Below are 19,038 nucleotides of genomic sequence, written 5' to 3' on the forward strand. Positions count from 1 at the left end.
GGTCTTTTTGAAATAGAATTCCATCAAAATTAAATTCACTTTGTGCAATAATTTAAGAGAAAGCTTTTTACAAATTGATGTATAGATGGTATTTGACAACTGTGAAGCTATCAAAAATGTGCAAGAATGTTTCAAGTAAAAAATGTTGGAAATGTGGAAAAGGCGATGAAACATAATATCATATGTGACAGACTTGTAAAGTGGCCAAAATATTTTGGGCCAGCGATCCACAAGTCATTGGTGAAAATAATAGGAATCCAATGTAAGTCGGTAACTGGGACCAGAGGTTTAGTTTTCTAAGCTTTCAAGAGTTGTGCTGGAGCCCATCTTCAGGGATCCACTGTCTCCAAGACTCAGATTGGATCCTGCAACATTATCCTGGGACACATACTGTATTTTTCGGAGTATAAGACACACTTTTTTCCCTCCTAAAAGAGGCTGAAAATTTGGGTGCATCTTATACTCTGAATGTAGATTTTTTGAAGCTTTTTTTCAGCCCTAATGAGGTGCTAGCAAGTGAAGTGATCTCTGTGCTAAGCTTTTTTTCAGTGAAGTGATCTTCCTGCTTTGCCTGCTCCCTCCGACTCTCGGAGTGAAGCTTTTTTCCATCCCTAATGAGGCGCTAGCAGTTAAGCACTTTGCCTGCTCCCTCCAACTCTCAGCTGTGAAGTTTTTTTCCAGCCCTAACGAGGCGCTAGTGAGTGAAGTGATCTCCGTGATTTGCCTGCTTTTCTCATTGCTTCTCTCTCCAAAGATCAGTTGTGCTGATTAGCACAAACTAATGTGCTGAAGCTGACCAGACTAAGAATGCTAGCCAGATGAATACCTGATTTATACTCCGGTGCGTCTTATACTCCGAAAAATACGGTATATTTGCCTTCATTCATAATAGGAATCTCTTGTCAGATGAAACCAGAACTGTACTTATTAGGGTTTATGGAAGAAGGACTGAGTAAAATGCACGGTGTCTTATTATTGTATATAATAATCAGCAGCAAGATTATTATATAGGCAGAAATGGAAAAATAAAGAACATCCGCATCTGGAAGATTGGATATGTGAAGTTAGGAACTTGGTGGATGTGGCAGAACTGGCATGTCTAATGAAAGAAATCTACAGAGGCTCTTTAAGACTGTTTACGGTCTGTTTATGGACTATATTACAAAAGTAGAGAAAAATAGATGAAATAAGGGGAGATAATCTGAAATTTAAATAGTGATTACAACAGCACAAAACAAAAAGAAATGGTTAATGGGTCCATGAGGAAAGTGAACGGTGGAAGTGTTTTTTTTTTGTAAAGAGAGGGGTTTAGTTTTCAATTTATGTTGTAAATTTATGTTTCTATATATGTTTCTGTATATGATTAATGTTTAGTTTATGTGTGTATAACTCTTGAATATTGTCTAATCTTGATAATGGGTTTTTGAAGGAGAACGGCTTTGACATTTGGGAGTGTTTTTTGACTCTCAACTGTCACTGGATTTGCAAGCAGCAGCTGTGGTAAGGGTTGTGTTTGCACAATTATGGCTGATACACAAATTAAAAACCCCTTTGAGTTGGTTCGACTTGATGACAATTATCCATGTTCCAACAGAAGAGAATTATATATAGGTCAGCATTGAAGTGTGGAATTCTTGGTGTTCTCTGAACTTGGTTGTTTGCTTGTAGACTTTTCATTATCCAACTAGGCAACTTCATCAGTGCAATGCACTCACATTATCTAATGAAACATCTGTAAACCTGGCTGGTTTATCCCATCGAGGAGGGTTGGGTTGTCTGACTGCCTCTTGTTAAGATTGGGTTTTTTTGTTTTTGTTTTTACTGTTAGTGTTTTTCTGATTCCCAGTTTCATAGTTTCTTAAAACTGTTTTTTTAAAAATTCCAATTATATATTTGGGGTGGTGGTGGATTAGAGTAGCCTATAAGGTCTATTAATAAATAAAACATTTAAAAAATGGGAATTGGTGCAAACCTCTAACACAGGCATGGCATTAGAAAAGATTATATAAAGCCTGCCCTGAAATATCTACTATTAATTAGCTGCCAATCAGTATAATTTATGGTGCAGGGTTTTTTTTTATCTTTAAAAGTCCCAATGATTTAGGGCCAGAATCTCTAAAGGAAGATACTTTATGGTTTTGCTGAAGATGCCAGTCACTGCCAGAAGTTGGCCATTTAAGATATTCTTCTTCTGTACAGATAGTCCTTGATTTACAACAGTTCATTTAGTGACCATTTGAAGTTACAATGGAACTTTAAAAAGTGACATTACCGACTTCCGGGTTTGTCTGCCACCGGCGAAGACGGTCGCTTCTCAAGGACCGCCAGCCCAGCCGCCTGTAGAGCCGCTCCGAGTGAGGGGAGCGGCTTGAAAACTCCTAAATCCTGAGGATTCGAGGAGAAGAGGGAAGCAAGAGGCAGGTCGAGCCCCTGTGAACCCCCAGAAGTTTGCTACTGGGGAGGAAACGGGCGCGGCTCCCTTTCAACTTGCGGAGACTCCGGACGGCGTGGGACGACTCTGCTTGTCAGAGCAAGCCGGCTGCAGCAAACATTCAAATTGATGAAAAATAATTTTATTACAAAACAACCTCAACCCCCAAACCAAGAAACTGCAAGTAACTTTTTGTTTCTGAACTTTTGATTTGGGAAAAGGCTAGAGTGAGCGGAACGGCTTGAAAAAAAATGGCGCCGTTCCAGCGTTAACGAGCTGAAAGGGAGAGTGATCTTGCAAAGCTATTTGAACAAGCTACATTGTAGCACTGCTTGTAGCAAGTGAACAGAGAAGAGTGGAAGAAAAAATTCCTTTTAACATAAACCTGAGCTTGCTTCAGCTTACTTAATTTCTAATTTGGTTAAATCTGGGGGACTTTTTCAAAGGACTTTGTGGAGGAGCAAAGGAAAAAAGACTTCCTTTTTTTAGAAAAGTTAATTTACGTGGCAGAATGGCTTCAAAGAAACAGGAAGGAAAGGCTGCAGGGGAGGGATCTCCCACTCATAAGCCGGAACAGCAGCCCCCTCCCAGTCAACAGGGTGAGGGAAAGGACTTTGATGTTCAAAATTTGAAGGACTTTATTACCCAGGCTCTGGATGATAAATTTCAAAAATCACAACAGGAAATGAAGAAAGAAATTAATGAATTCAAAGAGGCAATGAAAGAGAATTATGACAAGGTGTCTGACAAATTGACAAATGTGGTTTCTGATCTGGCAGAAACCATCAGCAAAGTGGATTCCAAACTGGAAGAATTTAAATCAGAAGTAAATGTTAAAATGAAGGATACTGATTCTAAAATTGTTGATGTGGACAATAAAGTGCAGAGAGTTGAAAATGAGATTACAATGTTACAGTTTCGATCCATGGAATTTGCTATTAGGCTTCGAGGAATAAAAGAAAATGATAGGCAAGATTTGAGACAGATTTGTTCAGATGCCTTGGCTGTATTGTTAAAAATTGATCCAGCAGACGTGGTCTATAAAATAGATAAAATTTATAGAGTAAATTCATGGGTGGCTAGACAAAGAAAATTACCCAGAGATGTGGTGATATATTTTACAGACAGAAGAATAAGAAATGATATTTTGCAAAGATCCTTTCTTTCCTCTGTGCAAGTGGAGGGAGCTCAAATTGGAGTCTATAAGGAACTGCCACCTAAGATGTTAAAAGATCGAAAAGAATATAGGTTTCTAGTGAATGAATTGCAAAAACAAGAAATACCATTCCGGTGGGATGCCCCAACTGGTATAATTCTGAAATACAATGGAGAAGGACACCGATTGAATACTTTTCAGAAGGCGGAATATTTTTACTATAATATTCTTAAAGAAAGATCATCATCCCCACGTACATCTACAATGCTGGAGATAAAAAGTGATAAGGAAAAGCAATTTCAGCATGAGCGGGAACAACAGTCCAAGCAGACGGAATTAGTGGAAATGCAGGGAGCTGTAGGAGGAGGAGGCCTTATGGAGGAATCCCTGCTAGAATCTTCACCAATTTTGTCAACAAGAGATGCTGCTTTGGATCCAGCTCGGATACCTGAAGTTAAGGACCAACGTATAACTCGCGCAGTCTCCAAGCAAATAAAAGAAAAACAACAACAAGTAAGCCAACATAAAGGGGGAGCCAAAAGCACCACACAAAGTGAAGCTATGGGGGGAGCAAAGCCGAAGACCTCAGAAGAAGCGAGGCAAGGCAGCTCATCGCTTCAGAAAGGTCAAGATGACAATTAGGCTTTTATCTTGGAATGTTAACGGATTAAACTCACCACAAAAAAGGAACAAGTTATTTACATATCTGAGACAATTTAATAATGACATAATTTGTCTACAAGAAACTCATATTCGAACTCAAGATCACAAATACCTGATAAACTCTAAATTAGGAACACATTTTATAGCTTCAAACTCGGAAAAAAAGAATGGTGTGGTTATTTATGTAAATAAAAGATTGTCTGCTAAAATTATAGAAGCAGATGAAGGTGGTAGGTTTATTGCAATTGAATTGTATACAGCAATTGGCCAAATTCTTCTGATTGGAATTTATGCTCCGAACCAACAACAGGATCATTTTTATAAGACTTTACATAATAAAATATTGCAATGGGATTATAGATCTATTTTAATAATGGGAGATTGGAATGGAGTAATTGATTCTAAACTAGATAAAAAGAGTTTGGCGAAAGTAAGGATCAGACTACCACAGACTTTTTTTGATATGAAAGAAGATTTGGAATTAAAAGATATCTGGAGAATTTACAACCCAAAAGAATTGGACTATACTTTTTTCTCTGACAGACATAGATCTTTTTCCAGGATTGACTTTATCCTGCTATCAGATGATTTACTTGTTAAAACAAAAAGAACAAAGATATTTCCAAGAACTTTAACTGATCATAGTTCTGTATGGATAGAAATTGAGATGGGAAAAACTGAGAGAAGGTCATGGAGATTAAATGAAAATTTGTTTAGATATGAAAAAAATATAACAGAACTTTAAAAACAGATGAAAGAATTTTTTGAGATGAACTTGAATAAGGGTACCCCAATCGAAATTGTATGGGATGCGAGTAAAGCGTATATGAGAGGGGTACTCATTTATATGAATTCTAAACATAAACAGAATCGACAAAAGAAAAGACTTGAATTGGAAGTAGAAATAAAGAATAAGGAACAGCTACTCATTAAAAACCCAACAGATGAAAGAATATCTGGTGCTATAAAACTTTTGAAAGATCAATTTCAAATGCTCTTGGCGGAGCAAGCTGCAACAAATTTACAATATGCGAAGCATAATACGTTTTGTAATGCTAATAAACCGGGAAGATGGTTGGCCTATACCTTAAGGAAGAAGCAGAGTATACGGACTATTGAGAGTATTGACATTGGAGGGAAAGAAATTTCTCAACAAAAATTGATTAAAGAAGTCTTTGTAGAATATTATACTAAATTATATGCCAAAGATGATATACAGAATGGACTTATAGAAAAATATCTAGAAGAGAAAAGAGTCTCAAAAATTACTAGTCAACAAAAAGAAAGAATGAACTATCCTATAACAGTTGAGGAAATAATTGCAGCAATTAAACAATTGAAAACAGCTAAAGCTCCTGGAACAGATGGATTGACTGTAGTGTATTATAAAACTTTACAAGCAGAAATGGTGGAACAACTTAGAGACTTATTTTGCAATATACAACAAGGGGGTAAAATACCCCCATCATGGAAATCAGCATATATTACTTTGATACCAAAAGAACATGTAGGTCCTAAAAAACCGGAAAATTATAGACCAATATCTCTTTTAAATAATGACTATAAAATTTACGCAAAAGTATTAGCCAACAGATTGATGCCAGTAATTCAAGAGGTGATTCATGATGATCAAGCGGGATTTATCGAGGGCAGATATATGAAGGATAATGTAAGGCAAGTAATAAATTTACTGGAATATCTTGAGAAGAATAAACAGATCCCTGCAGTGCTGGTTTTTTTGGATGCAGAGAAGGCCTTTGATAGAGTGGATTGGAATTTTCTAGTAAAAACTTTGAAAAAGATGGACTTTGGGGACCAATTTATACAGGCGATCTCGGCAATTTATCAAGAGCAAAAGGCACAGATTATTATTAATGGAAGTTTGACAACAGAGTTTAAAATTGAAAAAGGAACAAGACAGGGATGTCCGTTGTCCCCACTTTTATTTATCTTAACACTAGAAGTTTTGTTAAATACAATACGGGACTCTAATACCTTGAAAGGTATAAAGATTAGGCAAGAGGATTACAGAATAAAGGCATTTGCAGATGATCTGGTTGTTACCCTATCACAACCAATGGAATCAATAATCTTGATGAAGGACATTATACAAGATTATGGTAAAGTTTCAGGTTTCAGATTGAATCCAAAAAAGACTAAAATGATAGTTAAAAACATGACACAAGATCGCAAACATGAGCTTGAAAGGAGGGCAGGTTTTGAGATTGTACCTAAGGTAAAATATCTAGGAGTTCAGGTTGCAGAATCAAACATGAAATTGTTTCAAAATAATTATGAGGTGTTGTGGCGAGAGGTGCAGAAAGATATGGAGACTTGGAAAAAACTGCAGCTGTCTCTACTTGGAAGAATAGCAGCAGTTAAGATGAATATTTTGCCAAGATTTCTTTTTTTGTTTCAAATGATTCCGGTGCTCAAAAGTGATAAACAATTGAAAGTTTGGCAATTTGGAGTGAATAAGTTCGTCTGGAACGAGAAGAAGCCGAGAGTGAAATTGAAAATTATGCAAGATGTTCCAGAAAGAGGAGGTCTTAAACTTCCAAACCTACAGTTATATTATGATGCAGCAGCTTTAACTTTAACAAGTGATTGGTTTGGAAGTAAAAAGGCTGGAATATTGAATGCAGAAAGTTTTGATCTTGAATTTGGATGGCACGCTTACTTATTTTATGATGACAAAGTTGATAAAATATTTAAAAGTCATATACTTAGAGACTCTTTGATGAGAGTTTGGAAGAAGCACCGACTCAAATGGGATTATAAAATACCGCTATGGTTGGATCTTGGTCATACTTTGTGGAATACAAATATAATGTCACTCGGGGGGTTTTTATACAAAGAGGTTCTTTTTACAGATGCGGGCAGATGGCAGTTGAAGAATTTGCAGACACTGTTGGACGAAGGGATTAATTTAACTTGGTTACAATATAATCAATTACAATTGAGATGGAAAGAGGACCAAAAAACTGGTATTATGTTGCATGAGGAAGAATTGGTTAGACATATAAGAGAGAAAGGTCCAATGCATATTAAAAGGCTTTATAATGTTTTGCTAGAAAGGGATTCAGAAACTGAATTAGTTAAAGACTGTATGATTAAGTGGGCACAAAATTTTGAAGAACCAGTGAAGTTGGAAACATGGGAAAAAATTTGGGTCCAGAATGTTAAATTTACACAGTCGCAGAATTTGAGGGAAAATTTTTACAAAATGTTTTATAGATGGCATCTAGACCCTAAGAAATTGTCGTGTATGTATCCTAATGTTCAGCCAAAATGTTGGAGGTGTGATTGTACAGATGCTACATATTTTCATATTTGGTGGACCTGTAAGAAAGTTAAGGCTTTTTGGATAAAAATTTGGTGGGTTATGCAGAATGTTTTGAAGAAAAAAATTCAATTTTCTCCACAATTGTTCTTATTGGGTATAGCTAAGGGTTTTACAGTGGATGAAACAAAGTTGATTTTGTATATGATTACAGCAGCGAGATTGTTGATAGGTAAATATTGGAAAAATGCAGCTTTGCCCACCGTTCAAGAATGGACTTTGAAGATGGCCAGTTTCGCTGAGATGGCGAAGATTTCAGCATATTTAAAAGACCGCTCACAAGAGACTTATGAATGTGAATGGAAAAAATGGATAGATTATGTGCAGAACAAATATCAAACTAGGAAGTATCAAATAGCTTTTTATTGATAGTATTATATTACATTAAGATAGAAATATTTGAACTATGTGAAGATGAAAAATGATATGGGGGTTGGGGGGGTTTAAAGTTCAAGGGGTTTTTTTTTATATAAAGGGGATAATGATGGGGAACACTCTATGGAAGTCCGGGGGGGAGGGGAGGGATAGGGGGGGTTAGGGAGGATGGGATGGGGAGTTTGGGGTGGGTTAGGGGGGTGAAAACGGGGTGAAAATGTAATTGTAAAACTTTTACAATAAAAAAAAAAAAAGTGACATTACCTTTTTTCACATTTAAGCAGTGGTGAAATGTAAAATTTGTTACTACCGGTTCTGCGGGTGTGGCTTGGTGTGTGTGTATGTGGGGGGGGGGGTAATGTGACTGGGTGGGCATGGCCAACTTTTTTTTACTTTTTTTTTTTTTTTTACTTTTAAAAGCATTTTTTCTACAATCTCTTCGGCTGAAGAGATTGTTAAAACAATGCTTTTAAAAGGCTCTGACAATCCCAGCCGAGTTGCCTTATCGTCAGAGGCAGAGCTTCTGCTTTTAAAAGAAAAAAAAAGTGTCTGACAATCAGGCTACTCAGCTGGGATCATCAAGGCTTTAAAATCATTTTTTAAACAACCTCTTCAGAAGAGGTTGCAGAAAAAAATGTTTTTAAAAGCCTCTGACGATCCCAGCTGAGCCGCGCGATCATCAGAAGCTTTTTTTTTTTTTACTTTTAAAAGCATTTTTTTGGCCAAAGAGGTTATAGAAAAAATGCTTTTAAAAGTAAAAAAAAGGCTCTGATGATCGTGTGGCTCAGCTGGGCATGGGCGGGGGGGAGTGCAGGGATTTTTGCTACCGGTTCTCCGAACCACCCGCCGCTATTGCTACCAGATCGGGCGATCTGGTCCGAACCGGGAGCATTTCACCCCTGCATTTAAGACAGTTGCAGCATATCTACGGTCAATACATCAAATTCAGATGATCAAAATTCAGATGCTTGGCAACTGACAGACATTTATGATGGTTGCAGTGTCCTGAGATCATGGGATCCCCTTTTGCAACCTCCTGCCAAGCAAAGTCAATGGAGAAGCCGGATTCACTTAAAAATTGTGTCACTAACTTGACAACTGCAGTGATTCACTTAACAACTGTGGCAAGGAAGGCCATAAAATGGGGCAACTGTCTCATTTAGCAAGAGGAATTTGCGGCTCAATTGTGGTCGTAAGTCGAGGATTACCTGTATAACTTTCAGGATTCGGAAAGCTCTTTGTAAGGAGGTGTTTTTGGCTCTCCACTTTTTAAGCATTTAGGACAATGGGAAAATGATCTCACCAGTCAAGCTTTTAATTGGTTTTTAAAAAAATATTGTACATACTCATGGATAAATTGAACCCAATTTTGGGGGTGTATTTTGATGCCTAAAATTCTCAGCTTATCTGTGAGTAGATTTTACTGTTGCATTTTGCTTACATTATTGTAAGCCCTTCTAGTTGGTATATAAGCAGAAAGGCAGGGAATGCATTTAACAGTAAAAATAAAATAACTATATCCTTTGTTTCCCAATGGAGACATTACATAGGAGAAGGTTGCATTATTTAACACATCAAAAGACTGAGAAGGCCAGTGTGATGGAATGGGATATTGAGCTGAGAAGACCTAGATGCAAATTCTTATTCCATCAATGAACTAATTGGGTGATTTTAGTCCTCACTCTTTGATCTTCACCTGATTCAAAGGGTAGTGCTGTGGGAATAAAATGAGGGGAGATTCCCATCTGCATTATATCTTGACCTAAGAAATGCAGGATAAATAAAAATGAACACACTGGCACATCTGGAGCCCAACATACAAAAGTGTCCATTATTGATCAATTACTACTCACTCTCATTATTGTTGTTGCCTGAAATTCTAATTTTTTTTTCTAATTTTCCAAACATTTCATTTGACAACTGTGAAGCTATCAAAATTGTGCAAGAATATTTCAAGTAAAAAATGTTGGAAATGTGGAAAAGGTGGAGAAGAGAACACATGGGATCAATGTCAAATGCTGACCTTTTGCAGAGACCCTTGTCATGTTTTTCCTGATACAAGCAATGACTCACATTTAAATTCCGCATTTCAGTTACACAAACAACTACTTGCCTAATCCTTTCAGGATTTTCTTTTCCAGTTTTTGTTCTTTCGGAATACTGGCCTCCTTTAATCCAGAGGCATCCCCCAAAGGGACCTGTTCTTTCTCAGCCTCATCATGGCCATCCTCATAGTCCCCATCTTCGGGACTGAACGATTCGCCTTTCTCAGCTCCGTCTGTTGCTTTCGTATTCCCTTCCTCCACCAGACAGGCAGCTGACCCGTAGGTTTTAATGATGTCTTCCAGCTGTTGACTCAGCTCCTCAGATAGATCACAGAGCTTTATTTCAGGCTGAGCCTGGGCTGTGTTCTCAGGGGACTGAGGGAGTAGTGCCTCACTTGCTCTCCCGAAGCCATTCTGAGAAGGCAGATCTTCAGGGTTGCTTGCGGAAGACGATTGTTGCTGTTCAGGCTGGCCCCTGGTGCTTTGGTCATCATCCATGCTGGATACCTGACAGCAAAGAGAGCTCAGTTTTAGACAAACACCTGGAAGATTGCAAGAGGCAAAACAACTGATGCAAGAAGTAGACAGTTTTAGTTTTCTTTTCACAAGTGGTAATAGAAAACTTATTTATAGACAGGTTTATTTCAGTATTTCCAGTATTTTCTACACTTCTAAGGCAGTGGTGAAATCCATTTTTTTTAACTACTGGTTCTGTGGGCGTGGCTTGGTGGGCGTGGTGTGGTGTAGCTTGGTGGGCATGGTAGGGGAAGGATACTGCAAAATCTCCATTCCCTCCCCACTCCTGGGGGAAGGATATTGCAAAATCCTCATTCCCACCTCACTCTGGGACCAGCCAGAGATGGTATTTGCCGGTTCTCTGAACTACTCAAAATTTCCGCTGTCAGAACCTGTCAGAACCTGCTGGATTTCACCCCTGTTCTAAGGTAATAGCAACTGTACAATCTCAGTAAATATAACATCACAATGAAAAGAGGAAATGTTTCTCTCCCAAGAACCCAATAGATATAATCTTATCACAGCTTTGTCTAACTAGGTAGCTTGCACATGGGTTGCACTTGAATTCCTACCCAGCACAAACATTGTGTGAACACAATTGAAACGGGAGCACAACAGGGTGAATTCCTGTTCCTTCCCTCAGCTCTTGTCCACCTAGCAGTTTGAAAGCATTCACACATGTGAGTAGATTAATAGGTACCTTTGTCAGAAGGTCGCAAAAGGTGATCACATGATCTCAGGACACTGCAACCATCTTAAATACATGCCAGTTGCCAATAGGTAGAATGCAGTATTGGAGGCTAATTCTGCCAACTACCAGCAGTTCGAATCTGACCAGCTCAAGGTTGACTTAGCCTTCCATCCTTCCAAGGTGGGTAAAATGAAGACCCAGATTTTTGGGGACAATATGCTTGATTCTGTAAATCACTTAGAGGAGGCTATAAAGCACTATGGAGCGATATATAAATCTAAGTGCTATTGCTATCACTTTGGTGGGCAGTTAACAACATTCTGTGCATCTTTGGCGTATAGCCATGCTGGCCACATGACCACAGCAGGAAGAAAATTACCCCCACACTTGGACCAGAATGATACCATGGTCAGGGGTATTGAAAGCTGCTAATACATCATCCCCATCTTGGCTCCGCCATAAATTATCATATAAAACATCCTGAACCCTGACTGAATTTAATCCAGATAATCTGCTTCCTCCAGGAACCTCTGAAATTCCAGCCTCACCTGGAAAAACTCCAACAATCTTCCCAAAAAAAGGAAAGGTTGGAGACAGGATGAAATTCATCTAAATAATTGGACCTCTTGAGGATGGGGTATACCATGGCCTCTTTCAAGGCCTTCAGTACCATCCCTCTCTCAAAGAGGCCACCATTTGAATCCCATGATAGATGACTGCCTAGCAGGGGTGAAATGCTCCCGGTTCAGACTGGCTCGGGCGAGTAGGTAGCGATGGCGGCAGGCAGTTCGGAGAACCGGTAGCAAAAATCCCTGCCCCCGCCTTCTATGCCCAGCTGAGCCGCGCGATCATCAGAACCTTTTTTCCTCTTTAAATGGCTCTGACGAGCCAAGATCTGAAGATCCCAGCTGAATTGCCTGCTAACTAGCAAAAATCCCTCTCCCCCCTGCCCCCCCGCCTCCAGCTTGCTTACCTTAGCTGCTGGTTGCAACGCCTGCCTTGCTTCGCTTGCTGTAATACCTGCAATTCATTGCATCAGCAAGCAATTGAATCTCCCTGCCTGCAATCAAGCTCATCGGTGAGCAGCTCTATTTGCCTTCCTGCCTGCCTTGCAGGGGTCTCCAACCTTGGCAACTTTAAGACTTGTGGACTTCAACTCCCAGCAAAGCTGGCTGAGGAATTCTGGGAGTTGAAGTCCACAACTCTTAAAGTTGCCAAGGTTGGAGACCCCTGTTCTATTGGGTAAATTTTTTTCCCCTTTGGGAGCTTTAAAAAAAAATAGTTAATTGGGGTTTTTTTTAGTTGTTCTTTTTTTAGACCTAGCCATTTAAAGTTTAGGAAGTTTTAAATTTAGCTGCTTTTATATAAAAATAAAAATAATAATAAAAAATAATATTTGTGCAGCTTTCTGAGATTTAGTGTGTTTCTGTAGTGTTTCACTCTAACTACACAAACACACAAAATCTCACAAAGCTGTATGTGAAATTTTGTGTGTGTAAAGTGTGAAAGTTGGTTTTTTGGGCTTTTTGTGGCTGTGTGAGGTTCCTGCTTGTTGCAGGGGCCATTTTGGATCTAGCACAGCTGCTTTTACATTGTGGGTGAGCCTGTTGTGTTGTGTTTTGTAGGTTAAAAAAGGGCAAAGAAGTGACATTGACTTGGCCACGTCCATCCAGTCACCTTACCACCAAGCCCCGCCCACTAATTAAGCCACGCCCACAGAACCCGTAGGAAAAAAATTTAGATTTCACCCCTGCCGCCTAGCCACCTTCAACAAGTCAAGCAACAAACATGTGGCCAAGCTAACAACATAAAGAACCCTGCTTATTTCTTCAAGAGTCATTAACTCCAATTCATACCAGATTACACTACCAGACTATGGCCCTAGCACCTTGGCTGGGTATGCCCAATGGAATTCAGCTCTGATGTCTTTAACGAAAGCACAAAATACTCTTCCATACAACTGCTTAAATTATTATTTCCTGTTGTTGAATGTAATCAGAAATAGACTACTCTGTACCAATCACATAGCTTTAAAAGAACACCAGCATGGCCATTCTTCTCTCACAACAGTTCCATCTTTTTCCTTTTTTGTTATTGATTTTAAAATACTTTTTTTTTCAATGTGTAAGGTGGTTTTTTGTATGTATGCTTCTTATTGCTGACTCACAAGAAAAATGCCTTGCACTGAAGTACACCATTGGAAAGGTGTCCTCTCTGTAACATGTATGTTTCTGGAATGACAGGGCCTGCTATTTAAGCCTCTGATTTGGGATTCCCCCCCCTCCAGAATGTACAAAATAACTTCCTTGTTTTCCTTCAGAACTCTATAAAAGGGAGAACCCAGAAGATTAATTCTTCTGATACCTATGCTTGTGACATTGTTTGTCCATGTCAACAAGTGAGGTACGAATACCACTCTATAAAGCCTTCGTAAGACCACACCTAGAATACTGTATCCAGTTTTGGTCACCACACTATAAAAAAATAGATTTGAGACTCTAGAAAGAATGCAGAGAAGATCAACCAAGATGATTATGGGACTGGAGGCTAAAACATACGATGAACAGTTGCAGGAACTGAACATGGCTAGTCTATTGAAGAGAAGGACCAGGCGAGACATGATAGCAGTGTTCCAATATTTGAGGGGCTGTCACAAAGAGGAGGGGGTCAAGTTATTTTCCAAAGTACCTGAAGGCCATACAAGGAATAATGGATGGAAACTGAACAAGGAGATATTCAACCTGAAAATATAGAAACTTTCTGACAGTGCGAGCAATCAACCAATGGAACAGCTTGCCTTCAGAAGTTGTGGGAGCTTCATCCACTGGAAGCTTTCAAGAAGAGACTGGACTGCCATCTGTCAGAAATGGTGTCAGGTCTCCTGCTTGGATGGTGGGGGGTGTTGAATTAGATGACCTACAAGGTCCCTTCCAACTCTGTTAATCTGTTATATGGTTTATGGCAATTGCATAATAGTCTAGCATCTGCAGTAAACCACGTTTCTTCTCATCCCATCAAGTAGCAATTTCTCACTAGGTGGTGATCTGTCAGCTTTTGGGTTTCAATAGTCAGAGAATTAAAACAGTTCAAACCCATTTCATAACAAAAGTGAATTTGGATACCCTGATATATGTGAATTATGGACATGTGTATATTGTATTAATGAATTCTATAAAGACTTTTAAATGTTATTTTGGTCCAAAGGATTGTGTGTTGCACTGTCTTAAATAAAGAATGAATCTGACACATTTTTTGGGATGAAGCCAGTTGCAGCAGAGTTTCACTCTGCCTAGGAAAATAGAAACTGATGGTAATTTTGCTGTTTGCATGCTTTCTCAAACTAAATCAATGACCCCCCTCGGGAAATTGTTACAAAATCTGTGTATTCCAGGGAAACAAATGCTTTTCTGCATGTGTACCACAGTAGTAGTTTGCTAGGTTATGTTCAGTGAAAAAGGAAATTCAAATCAGTAGAAACTCTGAATGCTTGTGATTTCAGATAGTTCAGAGAAGCAGCATTAAAGCAGAAAGATAAGATGAGAGAAGGGGTTTGATTGCATGCTTATGCCCTTTTCTCTTGACACTGCACTGAGTATGAGTGACTAAACTAGATTTGGCCAATTAGCTATCATTTCCCATTGTGTGAGTTGTAAAATGAAGATGGACACTATATGAATACTTGTCATATTATCCCGTCTATCATTTTCATATAGAAATATTACAGCTTAGTATAAAAAAATTACTTGGCAATAATTACCCTGGTTTGAAATCTTTTTCAGAATTCTATTGCATGGAGTATTAGGAAAAAGGCATTGATAGAGTTGTCTCTCATCCAGAGTAACACTGTATTAACTATAAAATGGCTGAGTAAGACAGAAATCTCACTGAACAGGGGAGCAATTTGCTGTACAGAAATATGGGTATGTATGTTTGTGGGTCTGTATATATTTAATATATACCCACTCACAATTATATTGTGGATTTGAAACCTTGATGGAGCATTGGAACTACCGGTATATCAAAGATTGTATTTACAGTACACTGAAGTCTCCAGTTTAAGATAGCTGAACAGCATGAAGTACAATGGCTAAAATTAGGAAGTAAGTTTCTTCACATACTTGGTTTGGTATTGAACAAACATCCAATTGCTTTTCAAAGAACTGCAATGATACACCTTTTGTGATCTTGTATTATCAATTTCAGAGTTCTGGTTTTGGATAATGCACATCAAAGGAAGTATGACTGTAAAATTCATTAAAGTTGGAAATCTTTCTTTGCATATGAGAAGCCAGATGTGAGTTTTTGTTAGGAAGATGGTAGAAAACATTGCCTAGTTTTCCTTGTGATTTCATGTTTGATAAAACAGAAGCCAATCACAATCATTTTTGGCAAGCCACAGTAGTGAGGACATGCAAAAGAACTCTTTTTTCATATATTCTGATATGACATATGGTTTGCTGTATCAAATGGTTACTTTACTAAACAAATCACATCATGGCTTAGCATAATGTATGAATCCAACTCATCCCCTGGTTTGACCATTATTAAGAAAAGGCAGGTTACATATACTGAAGATCTTGAGGTAACACCGTATGGATTGCATATAATGATGCCAATTAAACAGGGTCTTATCATGAATATGAACACAAAGTTTATGAACATTCTTTACATACACACGTGTGTGTGTGCGTGCATACGGGTGCCTGTTCACCATGCAATAATATTATCTATAGTAAATATACAAACAGGGGATATAATAGGAAGAATGATGTTGAATCTGTGGTCTATTTGTTGGCAGCAAAGCCAGTTAGTGATTTTAAACTATTTTAGATGCTTTTTGGAGCCGGAAGAAAATAATACTAGAAATAAAATGTTCAGCTTTAGGCCATGCATCTGTTTACAGATCTTTGTATGATGCTATCATAAAATATGCTTTTGGACTATAGTGTTAGTCACATGTGCCTAGCGTGCTTTTCAGGGTGATACAGCTGAATTTTGTTTACTACTAAAGCAACACCTGTTTAAGAACTTTTTTCTTTTTTCAAAAGGTTATTCTAAATTCAGTGATACTTTTTTCTATTACATTGTTACTCTATCAGTACTTCCTGTTAATAGTTACTGAGCACCTCATCAGCAAGTTGCCTTAATGTCATTTTTATATTTCTTAAGAAAACATCTTAACATGTTTTCTTCCTCTTTATAGTAGAGATATGTTTTACAAAATGTCCTTCTCCTTGTCACAAGGACTTTTTCACACTAAGACAGTTTAAGAGTTTGCCTATTTTTAGATCTTGGCTCTCCATTCCCTTCCACTCAGTAGATCTCTCAGAAAGACACACAACACCTGCTCTAAAGTCACAAGCTATTTTCAGCCTAACCAAGAAAGGATGTTAGGGATCACACTGGAGACTGTCTTTACTATTTACATTTACAAAACACACACCAAATATTTGAAAAGTTGTGTCTACTTAGAAGCCAATTCCACCGAGATGAAATTGAGCTTATTCTTCAGGTAATCAGTAGATTACATTAGTTAGCTGGTACCAATTAAAAGGGAAGCATTACCAAGACTAAGGCATTACTCTCTCTCTGTGTGTGTGTGTATGTGTTTGAGGGGAGAGTCATACACAAGCTTCCAGCCTTTGTTACTGCTTGCTCTCAAACATGAAAAACCCAGTTTTCTATCAATTCTTTGAACTATCATAGTTTATTTCAAAAACTGTTGGAAAACACCTACTAAACACAATATTTATAACAAATTCAGAACATTTCAGTTGCAATAAAAAGACCATTTCAGAAAATATAACACAAGACTACTCATACTTTAAGTTAATCATGATAATGAGGATTCAAATGTCCTTGTCAATAACCTCATGGTTTTCCTATTACATGCAAATGACCTTCTTTGCATTCTACTTTAAACCTCTTTTCTCCTAAAATATCAACTTTGCTTTCTTGTTGAAAATTTCAGCCAGGCTGATAATCTTTCACATGGACTCCCATGCTTTTATCTGCTAAGTATTTAAAGTATAGAAAATGATACTGTATAATAAAAAGACCATCCCATAGCCTCCTTTTCTCACTATCACAAACAAACAAACAAACAAGGATTTGGCACACTTACCTAGAGGGCAAAACAAGACGACGAAGAAAATGATAAGAGAAGGCCCCAAAGGAACACTCTGATTACATAGAAGGAAAGAAGGAGGAGAAAGAGGAGTAAATGACAGCCGGCAAATACACACCCAAGTTTGAAAGCAATCTTCCAATCCCACATGCCAAAATGAAGAGAGCGCTCAATTGGGCTTCAGCAGCTGCACAAAATGTAGAAGGAATTTCAGCAGGTGCACCTTATCACACAGTACACAGAGAAAAATGTTACTAACCAAAAAGCTTTTTTTGCACTTTGAGGACCAGACTCTTCTTGTCTGTAACTGGCTCCTGGGTCCCCCTCCTCTTTTCTTTTCCTATGGTATAGCTTATGGAAATACTGAGATTGTGTCCAGACAAGAGTTTTACTTGCGATTAATTTAATCTTGGTTTGTAATTAATTGGATTTTCAGGGTCTGCCTAACGTAATAAACTAAATTGACCACATAGAGTCAGAATTCCAGACTCTGTTCAGCTAAAATATGGTTGGCTAGTTTGTGGTTCAATGTGTTATGGTAAGCTAACCAATGGGGAATTATGCCTTAGAACATGTGTGTCAAACGTGCAGCGTCACGTCATCACCTAATGTACTATGATGTTTTTCCCCTTCGCAGAACTGGGGTGGTCATGGCCTGCGCATGACGCATCTGGCCCGTGGGCCACCAGTTTGACACCTCTGCCTTAGAAGATAGGCTGTTGTTCATGGGTGTTACCATCCTGAATAGATCCTCAGAGATCCAAGTAACATGTATATACCTACCCCATGCATGCATCTTCATTAGTTCTTAGGATTAAAATACATGCAGAGATATGTTACTTCATTGTAGTATAAAAAAATATCAACTCCTCCTATGGCCAGTTGGTGAACAATTGAAGGAATTTCAAAAGTTCTATCCTGCATGTTTCCCTATCTTGTTTCTAGTCCCCATGACCTTCTTCCTTCCCAGATTCTATTAGTGCATTTATATTGGTAAAAAGGTAAAGGTAAAGGTTCCCCTTGCACATTTGTGTTAATCATTCCCGACTCTAGGGGGTGGTGCTCATCTTTGTTTCAAAGCTGAAGAGCCAGCGCTGTCCAAAGACATCTCCGTGGTCATGTGGCTGGCATGACTAAATGCCAAAGGTGCATGGAACGCTGTTACCTTCCCACCAAAGGTGGTCCCTATTTTTCTACTTTTCTATTTTTCTACTTTACCTTTACGTGCTTTCGAACTGCTAGGTTGGCAGAAGCTGGGACAAGTAACGGGAGCTCACCCCGTTATGTGGCACTAGGGAGTCGAACCGCTGAACTGCCGACCTTTCAATCGACAAGCTCAGCATCTTAGCCACTGAGCAGAAAAATTCCATAAATGCTCAAGGAAGGAAGACATTTGGAGTCAGCATTTTAAACACAGCAGGAAAAGAAGCAATACTTTTCCTTTCCTATTCGCTTGATCATTTAAGGTCAATCCTCTGTGTTCAATTAAAAAAATATAAAAATAAAAAAACCCAGCCACATTTGCATATTCTCTAAAAGAGGCATACATTGATATATACTGTACATAGGGTCTTTTGATGTGCCATTAGCGGGGAATGTTGATGTAGTGTACATTGTACCACAGTGCAATAAAAAAGCTGGAAATGGTTTCTTCATCTCCCTGACATTATTATGAAACCTTAATTTAATTG

The 19,038-nt window shown here is 38.4% G+C and overlaps 1 protein-coding gene across 1 annotated transcript in view; it reads right to left on the bottom strand.

The window, feature by feature from the left end:
- Positions 1-17,511, bottom strand: part of TXLNB (taxilin beta) — a 37,070-nt gene extending 19,559 nt beyond the window's left edge. The window contains exons 1-2 of the mRNA XM_034418921.3: positions 17,345-17,511; positions 10,082-10,520 (exon numbers count right to left, since the gene is read on the bottom strand). Of these exons, the coding sequence (XP_034274812.2) occupies positions 10,082-10,511 (430 nt within the window). The 5' untranslated portion in view covers positions 10,512-10,520; positions 17,345-17,511. The remainder of the gene's footprint in view (positions 1-10,081; positions 10,521-17,344) is intronic.
- Between the last annotated feature and the right edge of the window lie 1,527 nt (positions 17,512-19,038).

The sequence above is a fragment of the Pantherophis guttatus genome, chromosome 1 (assembly GCF_059756535.1).
Source record: "Pantherophis guttatus breed Tessera chromosome 1, ASM5975653v1, whole genome shotgun sequence".
Taxonomy (NCBI): Eukaryota; Metazoa; Chordata; class Lepidosauria; order Squamata; family Colubridae; genus Pantherophis; species Pantherophis guttatus.